Raw genomic sequence first — 19310 nt, forward strand, 5'->3', positions numbered from 1 at the left:
CAGATCTGCCGAGGGAGCGTTTTATTTTCTCTGGTTAAAAAGCAGCAGCACGATACTAATGGAAAAAACAGCTTCGGTTTGCTGGAGGGGTTTTATTCATTATTTTTTTCGCCCTTTTACTTATATGAAATTTCTTCTGGGTTATAATTTACAGTTATAATCACAAAGACAGCCTGGTTGGGCAGTTAAGATGAGACAATAATCACTCTGTACCTAGTCTGGCTGTGTAGTGGGACTGTTCAGTGTTTGGGAATGACACAGGCTTCACAACCCTGCAGAATACAAACCCGTGTCCTCCACTTATCTGCAGAGGACACCAAGCGAGTACCAGTGAAGTCAGTTAACAGCAAAGCTCCCAGGATCTTCAGGAGCCCAGAACAAGTTGTGTTTATCCTGGTACAGGGGCAACACTGAAATCTGCATGATCCTTTCCATGTGCCTGGGTCTCCAGTTTTCAGTAACTTTTTTTCCTTTTCCATCTTCCCTGCTCTTTAATTGATTTTATGATGTGGCTTCATGGCAGAGGAGATTTAGGTAGGGCAGTGGTTTGACAGATATTACAAGAAACTCCTCCCAGGCATTAATCCCTGGGTTATGGGGTCAGGGAGGCTCTTGTGATCTTTTCAGTCTGACCTCCTGCAGGGAGCAAGTCACAGGACTGCCCTCAATTGACTCCTGCTTGAAGTGCAGCATTGAATATAGAAAACACCCCCTTTTGGCTTAAAATTTTCCAGCAATGGGAAATTCACCTTGTTAAATTGTTCCAGTGCCTTATCACCTTCCTTATCACCTTCAGTGTTAGTTACTGCTGCACTTTGTTTAGTTTCAGTTTCCAGCCTTGGGTTTTCGTGTTGATTTGTGAGTTTGAAAAGTCATTTCTTGCTGAAATTGTGTCTTGTGTAGGGACTCGTGGGCTTGATCAAGTTGCCAACCAGGTGGAGCTCTGAGACACACCTTGGCTGCAAGAAATGAAAAGTTGTTAATGTTACTGAGTGGGAAGTTGTGGGGCATGATGTGAAGTCACAAAATTAGTGCACAGAAGGCACAAAGAAGGCAACACAAAGGCACTGCTGGAGGGTGTGTGTACATTTCTCTAGTGTGTGTCTGCACTGGGTATTCTTTAGGTTTCATGTACTTAAAACATACAATTAGTATACTTAAACCATACAGTTAGCAAGGGGGGATTTATACAGATTTTCAACTGCACTAATTGCAAAAGTCCTGCAGAGGTTGAGTTTCACAAGAGATGACTTGAAATATAAAACCCTTTGTTGCTTTGGGTGTGTTTTGTTGTAAGTTATCAGTGCTGAGGTCCTTTGGGATGTGGGCTACTATGTTTAGCAGAATGATGGTTGTAGCTTCTCACGCTGTTGCTATTCACCATACCTTTTAAAACCAGCTTTATCCACCTGTCAACCAAGCAGAAATTTGGGATAGAGAGGAACCCAGTGCCTTTTGTGCTGGATGAGCCTAAAAAAGCCCTGAGAGAGAGTAGAACTGCAGGCCTGCTGGAGCAGTTAGCACACCCAGAAGGCCACTTTAAAGGAAGAAAAAGATGTTTGTGGTTCAGGCAGGGAAAGGGATGCAGTAGATTTTGGTTACCTCAACCACAGAATATGCTGTGACAACAGATGACCCAGCTCTTTCTGTGGTTTGACCATTGGTCTAAACTGGTTGTTTTTAAAGCCGCTCTAATTCCCACAGGAGATGATGGAAAGGCAGTCAGTGTGGAGGTGATGGGACATGCTTTTAGGTTTTGAAGTCTTGTCTCTTCTTGTCAGGTTGTCTGAGCCCAGCAAGTGGGATCAGTAGTCCTGAGCGCAAAGCCACTTGTAATACAATTTCTTTCATGGCCTTGTGGGCTGCTTGTGTGGGGCTCCAGCAGCTGCTTATTTCAGTCCTGCTGCAATATCACTGCCTGCTAAGGGGGGACAGAAATGCCAACCTCAGCGTCTCTGCCAAGGCAAATGGTAAGGATTTGTACACAGCTGTTGTGGGAACAGCTCTGCTGTTGATGTTCAGCATCCCCAATCCATTGTCTGGCATTGATGCCTTCTGTACTGAAGAAGTGTTTTGAACTGATGCCAGCAGTCATGGGTATGTCTTACACAATGTTCTGTAGCCAGATGCAAACTTGTTTGGGCTGTGTTATGGGCTGGCTGATCTCAGTCTGGTTCAAGACTGCAGGCTGTGTAATTGCTTGGGTGTCTGAGCTGATAAATCCAGCCTCCCAGCAGACCTAAAGAGCTAAGTGTAGTGCTTTGCTGATGTGGTTACAAGGCTTTGGGACTGGAGACAGTTCACATCCATCCCTCTCAGGGAAACTTCTCACGTGCCAACAAAAGAGAGTGTAGACCCTTCTGGAAAGAAATTACTTGCACCAGTCTTTGAAACCCCTGTATCCTCATCCTGGGTTCAGTGCCCAAGTGGATGGCGGAGAGTGTAAAACTGAGATCGCTTTGATGGAGAAATTTTACACTTTAAAATAGCTTTATACTTCCAACCTCTATCTTGATCTTGTCAGACCACAGCTAGGTGTGAAAGAAGACAAGATGCAGACTGACATTGAGGCAGTGAGATGCCAGGGATGTGTGTGAGCACCTCTGCCTTGTGGACTGCAGACCACTGCGCCTTCCATATAGAGCCTGTCTGTGTAGCAACAGGATAAGGTTTTAATGCAGGGAGTCAGGAGGATTTCAGGAAATTAGGATTCCTGCAAGATCAGCAGGAAAGTACTTTGGTAGCTAAGGATGAGGGTCTGTGATCCCTGGGAGTTCCTGGAAGCTGTTGCCTTGCCATGTACAGAGATCCTTTTTGTTCAGTGTAACCTCTTCCCCCAATGCCCTTTTAAGAGGGTATCAAAAAGGGAGTTTGAAAAAAAAAAAAGCAACAGAGAAGCATTCCATCACCAAAATGAGAGAGAAAAAGACAAAGTAAGGGAAAAGAGTGCTCTCTGTCCTTAAAAATCAGTCTTTCCCATCAGTTTTCGAAACAAAATTTACAATGGTTAGAAGAGAACAATCCCATCTAAAAGTAGTAAGCTTTGACTTCTCAGTACTGAGGGGAAAAAATGCACTCTTGAAGCTGTGCTTCTCCCTGTTTTCCAGGGCAGTGCACCCTTGGTCTGCAAGTGCCTCAGATGACTTTCCCAAAAAGACACTTTGGGGATGTAGCCTATGTCTGTGGAAGGAGCTGAATGGGAAGCATGTCTCTGCTAATGAAAGCTACAGCTAGAAATAAGAGTTCTGGAGGTTGAAAACTAGGTTAAAAGCAGCCAGCAACGGAAAGCAGCTGAAGATGGAGTGGGTTAAAGAGCTCTTGAGCATTAGATGATTCAGTCCCAGCTCCTGGATAGTGCAGTCCTGGCAGACTGACAGGGCTTCTGGGGTGAGTTGTCACAAGGTGCATCAGCTTGTTGTTTTTTTTCCCTTAAGTTTTTATTTTTAGTTGACTTCTCCCAATTAACACACACTACAGTGACCCCTGTTGCTTCCAGCAGCCAAGGGCCAATCTTGGTGCAATTAGTAAACTATGGGAAAGTATTGCCTGCAGTCTTTATAAATAGACAGCATTATTTATAAACCTTAGCTGTGCAGAAAGTCTGCTGGTCACCCCTACACCACCAAAGGGGAAAACTTCTGTAAACCCTTGTGATGGGTTTAGTGTGGCCACAGTGCTTGAGCAAAGAATAAGAAATAGCCAAAACCTTCACAATAAACCTTTTCTCCCTTTTCTCAGTAAGACTGGAAAGGGCATGCTGACCAGTTGAACCTCCCACACTAGAAAGCTGCTGTACTGCACCATATGCAGAAACATCATCCTTGTTGTTTCTACTTGGACCAAACTGTCAGGGCCCTCTCCCATTTTTTTAAGAGTAGTTGTAGGGTGGAAAGGTCCTGACAGCAGTACTAGCATGAAAGGGCATTCAAGGCTACTACTTTTGTGAAAGTGGATGGCAGCTGCTCTACCTTCTGTAGCTTCTCATGTCATGTTAAGGGATGAGCCTTATACTGGCCTATAAGTAGCATTTTTTGTCTGTTAAATACTCTGATCGTGGGCTGAACCATCACCTTATTTAATCCTACTCCTTTGAGTGTGATTTTTCTGGTGGGTAAGTGGTTTCTTAATAAGGACATGGAATTACAAAGAGATATGAAGGAATGTGAGATGTGCAATGTGGTGTAAGGGAAGTAGGAAAAGCAGAATAATGAATATAAAAAGCAGAGTCCTGGTGAAAATGCAGTGCAAACAGCTACTGTGTGGCAGGTTGACTGAGCCATCCCATGCCCATGTCCATCAGTCCTAGTGGGTGTAAACACCCCTGGGAGTAACAATAACTGGCCTTGGCAGGCATCCTGCTTTCAACATGCCTTGGTGGGAATGGCACTGAGGAAGTACCAGAGACATTATCCAGGCATTGCTGCCTGCATCCCTGCCAGACCAATGCAGGCTTTTTCCTATTACTTGTTTCCCAGGAATTGCTCTGTTCTAGTTTGAGCTGCTCAGAGACTATCCCACTGGCTTGAGCAGACGTCATCTCAGAGATTGTTCCTGATTATTAATTTACTCTTAATGTAGGTCCATGAGCAGAACCTCTGCCTAATGCTATGCAAGTAAAGCTGGTGTCTGCTCTGCCTCTTATCAAAGACAGCCATGTGTTTTACCTGGAGACAAGGGGCTGTCATGTTTCCTGTGCTTGCGGAGAAATGTCCCCACTTCTTTTGTTCTGGATAGATAGGCAGAGAGGCAGCTTCATTGCTCTCCTACCTGAGCCCAGAAGTACTCTGTCAAGGGGCAGGGGGGTGAGCATAGAGGTGGCCAAGTGCCAGGAGGCATCCCCAGGAGCTTTGCCTGCTCCTCTGCACAGACAGCCTGACTCAGGCTGTGCTAGGTCTAGTATACATCTATGGACTCCTTCTATCCAATTGCCGAAGTCAGTGATGACTTGGGTCTGAGGAAAGGCAGCTGAATTACTGCAGCCAGGTGAAGGCCCAAGAGTCCCATTTAAGTGCTCTTTCAGAGGTTATCTTGGACAATCTGTCCCCTGTGAACATCATCCTGAGAATGATCCTTCTGCTTTTGTCTGCTTTTTCCATGTAGTTTGCTGTTGGCATTAACCATTGTGGACATCTTGCCTGACAGCTCTTGCTGTAGCCAGGAGGGTGACTGCACGTGCAGGGTGAGGAGCAAGGCTTTGCTCTGTCATGCCTTGATCTCACTTGCCTGGAGCTGCTGCAGCTCCAGGGACTAGCAAATAAAAACAGAGACACATGTTCTTGGTCTCAGACTCTTCTCCTTCCTGCAACACTGCACATTCCACAATCCTGCTCTGCAGAGCTGGATGCTGGATTCCTTACGGTTTCATTATGGCTTGACGCTGAGCACAAGGGAATGAAAAATAGACAATGTGGCTGTGACGCTTGCTGTAACTCAGCAGGAGAAAAGGAAAGACACCCCCTTGGCAACCTGCCTTTCCGTTCCTCACACCCTTAAATGTCATGTGACGATTGCAAAGCACTGGACAGATTTTCTAAAATTTAGTGCTGCCATTGTGTGGTGCTTGTTTGTACAATGTCTGTTGCTGTCCTGATGTAAACCAGCAGAAAGCTAATGCAGGGCTGGCTGGAGGTCAAACATGTCCTGCAGCAGAGTGGATGCAGTGGTTGTGCCAATATCCTCAGCAGATAACATGCTGTAGTGACTTTTCTTGAGTAGCCAGAGAAGGCGCATTGGCCCCCTGCCATTCACAAGCTAAAGTGAGAATTAGAAAAGGTGTGTTTTAGTGACTCATAAATAGCTTAGCACATGCTGATGGGGTAGCAGCTCAGCTTTATCCTTCCAGCTTTGAAACCCTGAAGTGCCTATAAAAAAAATAAAAAAATAAAAAGATCACTGCTAAACTCAGACCTCATGGAGCAGCAGTATCAGTTTATAGAAGGTCTGAATGCGGCCTCAGCTCTCTAACAATATTAGTAAATCCTCTGCAGCCACCTTTCTCTCCTCTAACCCCTCCTTGATCTGTTCTGCTTCTGCAGTTACAGCTTCAGCTTGTGCTGAGCTGCATTTTGTTCTGTGCCAGGTCCATCACATGTGCCTGTGTATGGTTCAGGTTTTGAACTTCTGGGAAGTAGGCAGCCACTGCAATGATTGACCTTCAAGGCCTTTGTCCTGTGCATATTTTCCTGCTGATAATATAATGTCTGATTTATCTGCTTGCACACAGAAGTATTTGCCTCCCATATTTTATTTCGCTCTTAAAATTCCACCCTTTGGTCATTCATAGTTTGTGATTTCCTCATTCTTGCTGTGGTCTGCAGCAGTTTTCATAGAATGGTGTTTCATCTTTCACTTGAACACTTCATTCCTCCCCAGTTTTGCTGGATTATGTATGTCTTGGAGTGGGACTTGCTGAAATTTCTCTTCCAGCATAACTGAAATATCAGCTAGTGAGGAAAGAAGGACTTCCACCTTCTCATGGGGGTTCAGGACTTTCTAGGGGCTGTTAATCAGTCTAAGCCATGGTCTAGACTGTCACTGCTCTGTTTCCAGGAGAAGCAGGGTAAGGCCATTATTGACTATGTCACAGGTCAGCAGTGATTCCTGTCTGTGGGAGCCAGCCGTGTTATCTGTCACAGGTGTGATTATTGCAAACTGGTGTTGCTACCTTAGAAGATTTGGTGCCTGACTTAGATCCCTGAGCTGCTATGTAAAAGGGACAAGTTGCCATGTTTAGATATTTTCTGGTTCTAATAGCTGCAGAGAAAAGCCAACAGTAGAAACCTTAAAAGACTCTAAACCCTGAGTCAAATGCATAAAAGAGCTCCAAATGTGTTACTCAAGTTTGTTTTTAGTCTCATAGTAGAGGATTGAGTCTGCCTTGTAGCTGGCAATGTCTGAGCCTGGTAATATCAACTGCCTTCACCATTTGTCCTGAAACTATGAACAGCTAAAAAGTCTCCTCTGTCCTGTGAAGCCAGCTGGTGTTACATGGATGTGCAGCAGCAGGGTGGAAGTTGTGGCTTATGGGGCAGGAGTCAAGTTCTTCCCTGTTCCCTCCAGCAGCAGCAAAATAATCCCGGTACTCAGGTGGTTGTTGTTGTTTCTTGTGTTGCTGGTTTTGTAGGTTTTTTTAGAAACTTAGGGAAATGTTTCATTTTGATAAGGTCAAAAGGTTTTCATGCAATTTTATGTTAATAATATTGTCAAAATATTTCAACAAAATTGAAGTATTTTTACAAATATTATTTTAAGGAAGAATGATGTTTGTTGATGTTTTTACTACTTTAGAGCATCTGCCCAAAAGCAACAGTGTTCCCTGAGAAAAAAAAAAAAAATCTGAATATATTTGTCTTAGTTTTCTTGCATTCTAGTGAGGACTACATTGCATGATACAGTCTCAGGAAAGGAATTTTCCCAAACAAAAAGTCCTTTTAACTAAGTTCACCTTGAAAAAACATACCCCAGTAGGAAGTCCTGTCCTAAGAAGCCAGGAGTTCAAGGTTGGCTCTTATAATGGTCTTATGAATCCAGTCCTCTCTTCTTTTGAAGTGTGAATTTTCCTTTACATATATATCCACACTATAACAGCTCTGTAATATTATTAAATGCCTAGATTGTTGGTTTTTGTTTTTTTGTTGTTTTGTTTTTTTACCTTCAGAACCAGCAGGGACAAACCTGTGTATGGTTAAGATCCTGCTGCCTTGGTGATGATACGGTACAGGAGCTGGGATTTCTATGTTCCAGTGCAGCCTGTTCCAAATGTGTCTTCATGTGCTCTTCAGCAACTGTGGCCAGTTAATGAGTGAGGGTCTGAACTGTGGTACCCCAGTAGTGGATTTACTGTGATTGGAGAAGCTGTGAATTGGAGCAGAAAGCGTTTCTTGTATCATCGTTCCCAAGGCAGAGAGTTAAGCAGGCAATAACTTGCTGGTTTTGATGAGACTGTGCCACATGTGTTGTATTAGCATACCAGAATAAATACATTTCAGATCTAGATGACAGCAGAAGGCTCTGCAAGTGTCATTGGAAGTAGGCAGGTGGGGATGTTCATACTTCCACAGATGCTGCTCCTGACCTCTGATGCACTCCTGAACATTAGGAGTGAGTTTGCATGAGGGGAGGGAGAGTTAGCTTCTTGCAGTGGTTGTCTGTTGGACTTGCCCTCAGAAAAATCTCATTTTTTAGGCATCCCAACTTTTTCCTGTGAGATGATTGGTTGCCTGCTCAGACGAGGAAAGAGACTTGACAGTTCTTCACATATTGTGCAGTGATTTGGGGGCAAAGCCAAGAGTGTGCCCTGGTTGAATTTGGAAGATGCAGTGTTTCCAGTGCTGGCTTTGCCTTGGTGGCTGCTGAAAGCACAGGAGCCCAGGAGTCATCTGGAGGGCAGAGCTCGCTTGCCTGCCCACCTCAAAAGCCTCTTGGCACAACTGCAAGCTGCTGCTCTCTGAACTTGGGTCATGCCTCAGGCAAAGCCATTGCTGCCTCCAGTGGATTAATAACCTCAATTACCGTGGCCCTGTGGGTCAGATCTTCCCTGTGCCAGCTGCATTACAACCATTTTAATCTGCTTTTCTCTTTCATGACCTATCAGTCTGGAGGGATCTGCAGACGGGGGAGAACTTCTGTCTTCCTGTGTGCTTTCCCTTGTGAGACTGATAGATGTGAAACAGCAAGCAGAGCTGGCAAGGGAGTTGTACCTGCCAAGGAGGTGCCCCAGAAGGTGCAAAGGACAAACATGGCAACATCTAGGGGATTGCCCTGAAATTCAGCTATCTGCAAAAAAACACACCCCACCCATCCCACGAGGGCCTGGCAAGCAGGTTTGGTCACCTGGGGAAAAGGCTGCACTGCTCTTGGAAGGGGAAATATGCCCCCCTTCTCCTCCCCTCCTCCACCCCTAAATTTCTTAGCATTCCCTGAGCATCTTAGGTAAAGGTGACACATAAGGAGTCCCACACTTGGATTTCTAAAAAGCTTCCCTCACTGGGTGTTTGCTTTAAAGAGAAAAGGTCAAGTCTTGTCAGTGGGGAAATTGCCAGTGGAGAGGGACAGGACTGCACAGTCCAGTGTGCTCCTAAATTATATTGAAGAGTGAGGGGATGGAGGGAAGGCAAAATCATTTGGAACAAGAAAAACTGAAGTGGATGGAAGAGAGTTGCAGAAGGATCTCCTGATACATGCTCTCCAGAGCATCTGGCAGTATAAACTGAGGAGTGCAGAGTAATGTACCCATGGAAAAAACTCCAAAAATACATATAGTTATGGTCACTTATGGTAAGAGGTGCTACTGGGGACGTGTTCTCTGTGGAAAATGACCTCAGAGACAGAATGGATCTCTCTGAAAGTACTGGCTCAGCAGAGGCAAGCAGAAAATATGAGGAAAGATAGAGAGCAAATATGACCTCTCATCCTGCCAGGCTAGAAATCCCTACTGCGCTCACACCTCAAGTACTGTGTGCAGCTCTAGTTATCTTGCCTTAAAAAAAGATGTGATAGATCTAGAAAGACACAGGAAACAGCGACAAGGTCAGTGGAGCTTGCAGAGTAGCTGCTGCCCAGGGAGCGATGGAGCAGATTAAGCATTTTCAGGTGTCTTCAGAAATTAAACAATTGAGGAGGGAAATACGACAGAGGCATATAAAACCATGACTGTCATTGAGAACGTAAAATTACCATTTCACAGTAGAACAGCTAAGGTGAGCATTAAATGGAATGACTGAGAAGCAGTCTTAAATTAATAAAAGCATTTCCCAATGCACGATTAACCTGTAGAACTTTTTGCCAAAAGGTAGTGAAGAGAACAAGAGACTACTGGCTTCAGAAAACAGTTGTAAGAATTTGTTGTGGATAAATCCATCAAGGGTTCTTAAACACACTGCAAGACATCCTGTGGATGAGGGAATTGCCGAGCTGCCGGGCACTGGAAGCAGGAGGAAGGAGCAATGTATGGCTGCACCTTTTCCCAGAGCATCTGTTCTGAGCTGCTGGTACTACAACCAAAATAGGTTTGGAGAAGTCCTAGAAGTTCCAGCTTCTGAGAAAACATCACTGTGCTGAAAAATATCCAGAACAACCACTTCTAATTCAGATTGGAAATATTTGTTACACAAAGCCTTCTTTACATGTAATACTAGATTTCTTCTTAATGTCTGGAGATGCAACTGCTAAGTACTCATTATCATGAGCTTTTAATGTGTTTGAGGATAAACCTATTAAATGATCAAGGCTATGGGATATCTATTTTTCTCCTGAGGCTGCTTTGGTGGGCTGAGAGGAACCTGAGACTATACCAAGTCAGTCTCTCCACCAGGTGCTGGAGTAAGTGGTTTCTATTCCCTCTTGTTCATGTGATAGCTCTGGTTTTTGACCACAGAAAAGCAACAAAGGACTTGGTCTTCCTTGTCTGATGTACAAAATATAGCTATGTCTTCCCCCTGCCCCTCCCCCCCTCCCCCCTCGCTTCGTCCTTTCCTTGCTGTCAGAAGGTGTGGGGTATACCTTTTTGTGGTAAAAGTTTCTAACAGAATAGCTGCAATCTCTGCCTTATAATGAGTGCAATTTTATACTGATCAGGAAGAGGCTAATCCTCTCATTAAATCACCAGAATGAGGACTGACAGATGATTCCCTGCTTGGCCACAAATTTATTGTGTAACCTTCAGTAAAACTCTGAACTTTGTGCTGCAGCTCTCACTGGCTCTGGCATGAGTGTTCTCTGCTTTGGTGGAACTGGATGCAGTAGAAGCCCTTTGCATGGCTTAGGTGTCTCTGTAGCAGACCTTGCCATCCCTCCTTGTCAGCAGTGGTCTACTTCATGAAGAAGGGGCAAAAGGCAAGCAGAAACACTCAGGGAGCACAGTGATGGCAGTGGGGTGAGTACTTGTTTGCACTGAAAAGGGCTGTATTTTTTTGCCTGCTCCAGGGCAGATTTTACTCAAATGGCTCTTTCAAAGAAAAGTGCTGAGAAGTGGTTGCCTGCCATCACCCTCTTTGATCTCAAATGGTTCTACGGAATGAGTGCCAAAAAATAAACACCAAGTGCTCCCCTAGGTGCTTTGTAAATGTCCATGGAGGGACAAAACATGTCTGAGTTCTGCATCAGCACCAGCTTGGACAAAGCTGTGGAGGTTAATGGGCCATTTCTCACCATTTTTGCCTGATTTGGCCAGAAAATACAACAAGGGTAAACACTTGCAACAAACAAAAAAAAACAACCCTGAACCAAATGGAGCTGCAGAAGCTGTTTCTGTGTACCAATCACAATGTTTGAGGAACTACAGGTAGTCAATATGGGTGAAAACAGCAGCCAAATGAACCCAGCCCCTGCTTTTGCATGAACACAAGGAAATTACCTTTCCTGTCCAGTCTCTTATTTAAGCTTTTGTAAATTCTCTTTCTTTTTTTCTTTTGTAACTGATGAACTTATGCACATTATGCTATTTTAATACCTAGAAAAAAGCTTTGTCTGCTAAATCACCTTATTTTTCTTTTATCAGAGCACAGTGCATTCCTTTATGGTAGCAGGTATTAATTCAAATTCCATAATCCCAAACATATTCTCATTTCTGTTCCGTGCTTCAGAAGGCCAATGGCATTTTAATTTAATAAGAGAGAAACACATGTGACACTGTTCCCTGTAACTGTCTTCTGACCTCAATGAATCTTTCACAGCTTTCTTTGTGTTCCAGCAAATGGAATCTCTGCTTTTATTTGAGAACATCATCATTTTTCTAATACACATGTTCTACTGATGGGCAAAATTTAAATATCTGTAGCATTTTCACAGTAACATCTGAGATGCTATTTGCATTATATTTAGTAGTGCAAGCCCATCAATAGAGCCATAGAAACACTTATGCACCACTTATGTCCTATTGAAATATTGTTTGGGTACATGCTGTCCCTTTGCAGAGAAATATTTTGTTTGTTTACCTTTTTTTTGGATTAAAATGAGTTAACTCATCTAGCAAGATCTTGATTTCTGTCAGATCCATTTATCTTTTCAAGTTTCATAAGCTTTGTTTACTGGGTTAAGATTTACCTAATTGGGTACACGATATTACTGAGTATTTTGTGGCATGTAAACACTTGAGTCATATGCATCACAGTTCCTAAAGAATCATTCTTTGCCATTTTTATGCTTCCATTTTGCTGTCTAAACTCACTTAAACCTACTCAGCTTGAAAGAGGAACATGTGCTTGTTGCAGTCGTCCTCACCCTTTGGAAATGTCAAGTAACACTCATTCATTCTTTCCACTGGTTTGATTCTGCTGCCCTTCACTCTGATGTGAATCAGGAGCCTACCCCTTGGAGCCTGTCCTACAAAGACAGAGTCTTGACCTGTTAAGCTTTGGATCATCAAGTTTGCGGGAAGGTGATGGAAAAAAGATTTCTATTTCCAAAGAAAGAGAAATTATTTTATAAGTGGTTTTGTGGGTTATTCTGAGTAGATTTTCCAAGAACAACTGTGTTAGTTTAATGAATAGAAGTCTCAGACTTCAACCACCTGTTGCATTCTCACTTTTTTCTTCTTATGAGCATCTGTATTGTGTCCAACACACTTGTCTTTTCATGTCCAATTGATAATGCCTGCCTGTTCCCATGCCAGCTTAATACATATAACATCCAAGTGCACCTCTCTCCTGGTACCTGGTGCTGCACTTCAGTACTGGTGTCTTTAAATGAAAGCCCCTCATTTATAGCTCCATGTTGGCTGCTAAGCAAGGAGGACACCTTGACTTCAGATCTCACTGTTCTGTCCTTGATCTGCCACATCCAGAACTGTTATCTCAAACATGCTGCTGATGCGCTTGCAGAAAGAGAGCTTTTTTCCCTGCACTATTACAGAAGTACCCAGGAACCACTAATTGTTTTTTAGAGCTTCACTGTGCAAACTGCTTCTGGCCATGTTCCCAAGGAGCTACAGGTTTGCTCACTGATCTGGTAGAGAGAACCGAAGGACAGCTATGGGTGAAGGGAAGACATAACAGATGTAATGTCAGGTCAGTATCTGCCCTGACATGGCACAGCTCTCTTCTGTGAGTGCTGCAGAGCAGGTATTGCTAAGGAGTGTCACTGGAACAATGATCCTGGGTCAGCGAGGAGAGCAGTTTCATATAGCTTTTTGCTGTGACTTGGTGCATGCACAAAGTTTTGTGTAAAATAGCTTATAAATTAAGACATACAAAGGAATGATTTCCAGCACAAGTCACAGCAGACAAAAACTGAGTTTAACATTGATCCCAGGGAGTAGTTATTAATGTCTTGCATCCTTCTGCCAGTCCTGAACTCTGTGCTACTGGCTTTGCTTCTACCTAAGTGTTGTTTTTTGGTGTACTAAGTACGGCTGACTGAAAAGTAAGAGCTTCCATTTAATGAAATATTTAGCATTTTAGCTATTTTGGGTTTTGGTGTTGGTTTTTTTCTTCCTATTCTAGAGGAAAACTGAAGCTGTAGGATGTTTACTGAGGGCATGAAAGCCTCTAGGTGCTCTGAAAAATACTGGTTTTGCCACAAATCTTCAATACAGTTTTACACTAGAACAGCATTTCTCTTGCTGTGTCTGTTTTATGTACTTTGATAATCTGATATCTCTGTATTTAAAGCTTTTACTGTTCCATCCTAATGGGTCTCCTAGCGAGCAAACCAGTGTTGTGTCCTGTGTCATGCTGTCTGTGCCTCATTCTTATTTGGACTGGAGAGACATCCTAGCAAATGTTAACTCAGCCTGTATCCCTGCTCTTGCATCCCTTTGGAGTGTTGGCTAAAAGCCTTTTACACCCTATAGACGTGTGCTGGTCAGACAAGCTTGGTTGCTTTTGCCAGGTACCAGGAGAAACAAAAGCAGAGAAGGCTTGGAAAGCTGGTGCATTAGTAGGTAACCCTACTTGAGCACAGGGCAATCCAGGCAGAATTCACCCTGGTGCAAGATTCAGACTTGTCTTGGAGGCAGCTGCTTTTTAGTGGAGCACTGGAGTGTACTCAAGTGCAAGAGTTTGTTTGAAAGGTTTTTGTATATACTGCTTCTTCTGAGGAGCTTTCTGTGCTTTCCAGCCTTGTGTGGTGGGTTTTGCACTGGGTCAATTCATGAATAGAAGACAGCTCTAAGGAGAGTATCTTTCCCCATCCTTCCTGGCTATGAGGCATGTGCTCTAACTGTCTTTGTTCGGTGCAAACACTGAGCCCGGACTTAAGTCTGCAACATTAGAAGGGCGATAGTTTGCAAACACGCAAAAAAATAATGACCCTTCAGTCTCAGCGGAGGGACATTAGCAAGAAGCTGATGCCTTAGGCTCTGTAAGGCTAAATAAGGAGCCTTGCCCGTTTAAAGCGGGTGCTTACAGGAACACCCCTGCTTCCAGGCACACACTCCTACTGGCGATTTAAGACAAGAGGTGTGTCTTCTTCCCAAGCCACGTTGCAGGTCCCGTGGTTTCTGGCAGGCAGGGAGCCCCGGAAAGGCCGTACTCAGTGTCGCCCTCCCCGCCCCGCACGTGGTGCCTCCCTCTCGCTGGGAATACCGCGGGATACACGGAGCTTGCCCTGCCCGAGAGAGCATCCCGGAGACCATCCCGGGTGGCGTGCGGCAGGGACGCGGGTCGCCTTCCTCTCTCCATCCCTTCCCCGCTGGGACCCGGACAACTTCAGAGCGGCGGAGCAGAGCGGGGCGGCGCGACCGGGCTCTCGGCGGCTGCGGCGAACAAGCGACGGGCTCTGCCCGCATCCCGGCCAGCGGAGCCGGCAGCGGGGGGGTCCCGGCGGCGGCTCCCCACCCCGGCAGGGGCTGTGCCTGCAGGGGGCAGGGCTGGCAGCCGGCAGCCCGTGTTTCTAGGGCTTGACGTCCTTCTAGCTGGCCCGACCCCCTTCCCGGCACAGCCTGCCCTCCTCCAGCCGTGAAGTCCCGAGAAGTGGCGGCGGGGTCCCCCAGGCTCCCCTGGACGCTGCGATGGGTCGGGAAGTTTGGCGGCGAGGGGGGCCGGTGCCCCGCCGCTGAGAGCCGGCCGCTCCGGGGCCGGTCCCTTTTCCGAGGAGCAGGAGGGCGCCACAAAGTGAAATCCATGAGGATTCTCGGGCTTCTCCTGGAGAAAGGCTCGCATATGCTGCAGTGTCTCTGTGGAAGGCGCCTGAGATCCAGCAACAGCCCAGGTAGGGAGCGCGCGTCCTTGTCCTCGCCGGCTGGCCCCGTTTCCTCGTCTTCCTCCCCCTCTTCCCATCCTCCTCTTCCTACCAATCCTCCTCCCCCCCATCCTCCTCCTCGCCCCCCCAGCTCCCCCGGCCCCCCGGGCGCCGCGCGCAGGTGGCGGGAGGACCCGGGCGCTGTTCTCGGTGCTGAACCCACCGGGTCTCCTGGTCCCCATCAACCCAGCAGCCCCCAAGCTCGGGTCTCGTCCCTCCCCACCTACTCGTGGCACCATCCCCAACCCAAACCGCCATCTGTCCAAGATCTGCACCCCAGTTCTGTTTTCACCCCTACCTAAGTTCCACACTCCACCTCCAGCGCCCAGTACCTCCCACAGCTCCCTCTTCCCCACAAGGATCTCTACCTTGTACATAGCCCTTGTTGCTGTCTCCTATCCCACCTGCAGCCCACCCATACTGAACCTTCTTACAGATTCCTCTTCTCCACACAGGACCCCCTTATCTCACATCCTACCTTGGGCTCTCAATTATGGTTTCCATTACTACCTGTCTGGGACAAGGATGACCTTCCCTGGAGCAGCTGTGGCCCTGTGTGGCTCTGGAACTGGGGTTGGGCCCATTCCAGGAGTTTCTTATACCCTGTGTTTGTAGTTGCAAAGTTGCAACTTTTTTCTGATGGAGGGTGTTGAATGTCTTCTTGTGTTGAAATGTCCCTAAAGGTAAAGGGAAATCCCTGGCTGCTCCTGATGGGGGGCTGGGACACTCCCAAATCCTCTCTCTGCTCCCAGCCTGTTGGGGAAGGGGGTATTGCTGAAGAGTGTACCAAGCTGGGGAGTACAGTAGGGTGAAGGGCTTGAGCTGTATCCAAGCACTTTTTGAAGAGAGGAATAAGTGCATGAGTGCCTTGATTTGGTGTGGCACTATTCCTGAGTTGTAGGGTGATCTTATCAAAGCTTTTTAAGGGGTCTCTCTGCACTTCCTGTTGTGTTACATGTGCTCTGTGAGTCTGACTTTCCTTTTCCACAGCATTGGGTAAATGTCTGTGGGAAAGAAACCCAATGTTATTAAAACATGCAGAAGCTACAGCACTAACCCTGCTGCTTTGAGCTTGACTGGGATTTAGTTCATATTTGGCTTTTGACTAGATCTGCTTATTGAACCTTGATCATCGTAATCTTGGGGAACTGGATTCTTATAAGAATGTCTTTTAGAGTATTGCTTTGTTAGCATCAGTGTTGCTTCCTTACATGTGATCTCAGTCCTAGAGGAGAAAAATTTCTATATCTCCTGATATTTTCCATTGGAAAAAAGGCTGTGCTTGGGGGAGCACTGTTGGTAAGGTAGCCTCGATTCCCTTTTGGCTCTGCTAAGGGGAATTTGTTAATGGTTGTAGCCACCTGTTTATGCCTCAGTATCCGCTTCCCTCCCTTGAGACTCAGGTGTGCAAGTTGTTGTCTGGGACTGGCTCATGGAAATAAGGGATGTGCTGGAAATCTTTGAGAGTGTAGCTTGACTTCCTTGAAAGTATTTTCTGCCCTGTTTTGTAGAACTGCATGATAAATAAATAGGACAGTGCTTGGAAGCATTATGCACATTGTTCTCTTTTCAGTGAAAACCTGAACTGGTGTTTTCTTCATAGTACTTTGTGTGAATGTTTGGTATGTGTCATCTGGAAGTCTGGGACAGTAAAGAATGCAATAACCTGGTGAAAATGGTGTGGTGCTCAGGTCATAGGGCATATTAAGTTGTATCTTCAGTGAGCTAGAAGCTGATGATAGTGTCCTAAGAGTTGCCCTGCTGAAGTAATGTGGTTTTACTGGTGGATCCTGTGCTGAAATATGCTTGATGTATACATGGTGATTGAATCTTTCTTTACCTCTCCCACTCTGATGGGGTGATACTGAATGTTGCCTGATCTCATTTCATCATGTTGTGCCATAAGGAGGCAGTCCATGGAAATGATCTCTTATAATTATCTCCAACTGACCTTATTCTCCAAGTACTAGCTCCTTGTTGCCACTAGCCTGAGCACTTCAGATGTGGTCTCTTGCTTTGAGTCAGGCTGCTAAAATACATTCACTCTTGGCTGCATTTGTTCCTTTTTCATTAAGATTGAACTTTACCTTTTTGAAAAATGTGCAATTAAAATGAAAGCTTTGAATTAGAATGGGTTCACTGTGGGCCAGGCTTGTTAGAGGAGAGATCTTGCTACTTCTTCAGAAGGTAAGCATGCCTCAGGAGATAGGTGTATACTCCTGCAACAGCCCTGAAGGTGTAGTGCTGTGCTCAGCATGGCACTATAGGGGCTATAGCAGTCAGAGATGTACCAACAAAAGGATTATAAATTACAGGAGAAGAAGGGCTATGGAAACATGGACCACAACCGCAGTGGCCTAGAGTGCTGTGAGGTACTATAATGCCCTTAATCCTGAGTGCTGTGAGGTACTATAATGCCCTTAATCCTCCACTCTGAAGAGTTATGCTGACAGTAGATTATTTATGCCAAGATATTTGGCACTTTGCGCTGAAGTTGAATGACAGATTGACCAAGTCCTTTGCCCTCCACCTATTCATGTTTTCTTTAATTCAAATAAGTCACAAGGACGCAAGCACATGTTTAAAGTTAGATTCACAGTCGTGTGTAGTGCTGACTCAGAGCCTTAGGCTGCTCTTGATTCTAACAGAAACAAACAGATGATACTTCAAACAAAATCAGGGAAAAACTGAAGATAGTTGTAGTGTACCATGTAGCTCTGTTCTTATGTTAGCAAAAATATGAGCAAGCTTTTTGTTATTGCTCTACTGAAAGGCCTCCCACCTTTACTCTTAGCTAACTCTAGCCTGTTGTTATGCTCCACTTCTGAGGTCTGCTGAAACCTGTCTTAGTCTGTGGAGGGACAGACTTCTGGTTGCTTGGGCGGCACCTTGCAGAATGGGGTTTAATGGGTCTCCAAGGCATCACAAAAGTCTAAGTAATTCATAGCAGTACAAAGGAATAGATTTATTCCTAGTCTTTTGTGTATTTTTTTGCAAGTACTTCAGCACAGCAACATCCCATATCATCTTCCATGTACTTCACTTGTTACGTTAGTTTCAGAATTTGTAAGTTGACTGATTGTATTGTATGTAGAGGGATATTTCCCCTCTAGATAGTACAATCATAATTAATTTTGTTATTTTTAGTTAATTTATTTTCTCCTCTGGCACCTTGCCCCCTTTTGCCTGGGAGGTGTGGTTTGCCAGTCCAGATTTTTTTTTTTTTGCTTTTTACTTCCTAGTCATTGTTATGACATAGCTACTATACTGTTAAATTAAAGATAAGCATCAGATAATGATCATAATGTTGATGTGACTCGGAATGGAGTAGAGAAAAATCATTTCAGATGAACTGTACCTGGTTTGCAGCCACCTTGATTCAAAAGGCCATGTACCTGCATACTGCATTAACAGCAGTATGGAGATTTCTGCTAGTGAGGGTTTCGATCCTCCTCCATAAAGATTTCTTACTTGGCTGTACAAATGATTCTGTCTCATGTGTGTTCTGCCCTTGGCTCCCATACAGATTCTTCTGTTGGATGCATCATCGCTAAAAACCAGAGATATTTCTCACATCATCGCATCAACTGGCAACAATGCCCAATAGCAATGTGTTTTCAGCTTTAAGTAGTAGAGGCCCAGTTTTATCCAGGGACCAACCTATTCCAGAGTATTTCTCAGTTTAAATCTCTGTTCTGCACATTGATGTCTTCAGTGGCAGTTAAGCTCATGCTGAAAGTAAATCCTGACCTTGGCTTCCCTGGGACTCTCACACTGGTAAAATTTGGAGAAGCACCTGAAAGTGTGCTGATTAATATTGCCTTTTGGTAAATTAAAACACTGTCTGGCACAGTAAGTCTTCGTATTTTTCTAGGCATCCCAACACAAAGTTTTGTATTCAGGACAATAGGAAGGAGCATTCTGTCCAGATAGGGTGAGATTGTGGTTCTGCTATTAGCCTGTATGTTACTGACAATACAATATTTGCATTTGTCCTGACACTTTTTGGAGCACTGGAACCAGATGATATTTAAGGTCCCTTCCAACCTGAACCATTCTGTGATTCTACATCTGCACATACAAGACATTTCATCTGCAGGGAATCAGACACGTAAGAGGTACAATTGCTTCTT

At 45.0% G+C, this 19310-nt stretch overlaps 1 protein-coding gene across 2 annotated transcripts in view; it reads left to right on the forward strand.

The window, feature by feature from the left end:
* The window catches only part of FGF12 (fibroblast growth factor 12), a 211366-nt gene that overhangs the window by 63896 nt on the left and 128160 nt on the right, over positions 1 to 19310 (forward strand). Inside the window, exon 1 of one of the 2 annotated variants that reach the window (XM_051626684.1) lies at positions 14947 to 15147. The exons of the other annotated variant lie outside the window; for it this stretch is intronic. Within the exon in view, the coding sequence (XP_051482644.1) occupies positions 15060 to 15147 (88 nt within the window). The 5' untranslated portion in view covers positions 14947 to 15059. Of the gene's footprint in view, positions 1 to 14946; positions 15148 to 19310 lie in introns of those variants that run through there. 2 annotated transcript variants of the gene reach the window in all.

This window comes from Apus apus, chromosome 8, assembly GCF_020740795.1.
Source record: "Apus apus isolate bApuApu2 chromosome 8, bApuApu2.pri.cur, whole genome shotgun sequence".
In the NCBI taxonomy this organism is placed as follows: domain Eukaryota; kingdom Metazoa; phylum Chordata; class Aves; order Apodiformes; family Apodidae; genus Apus; species Apus apus.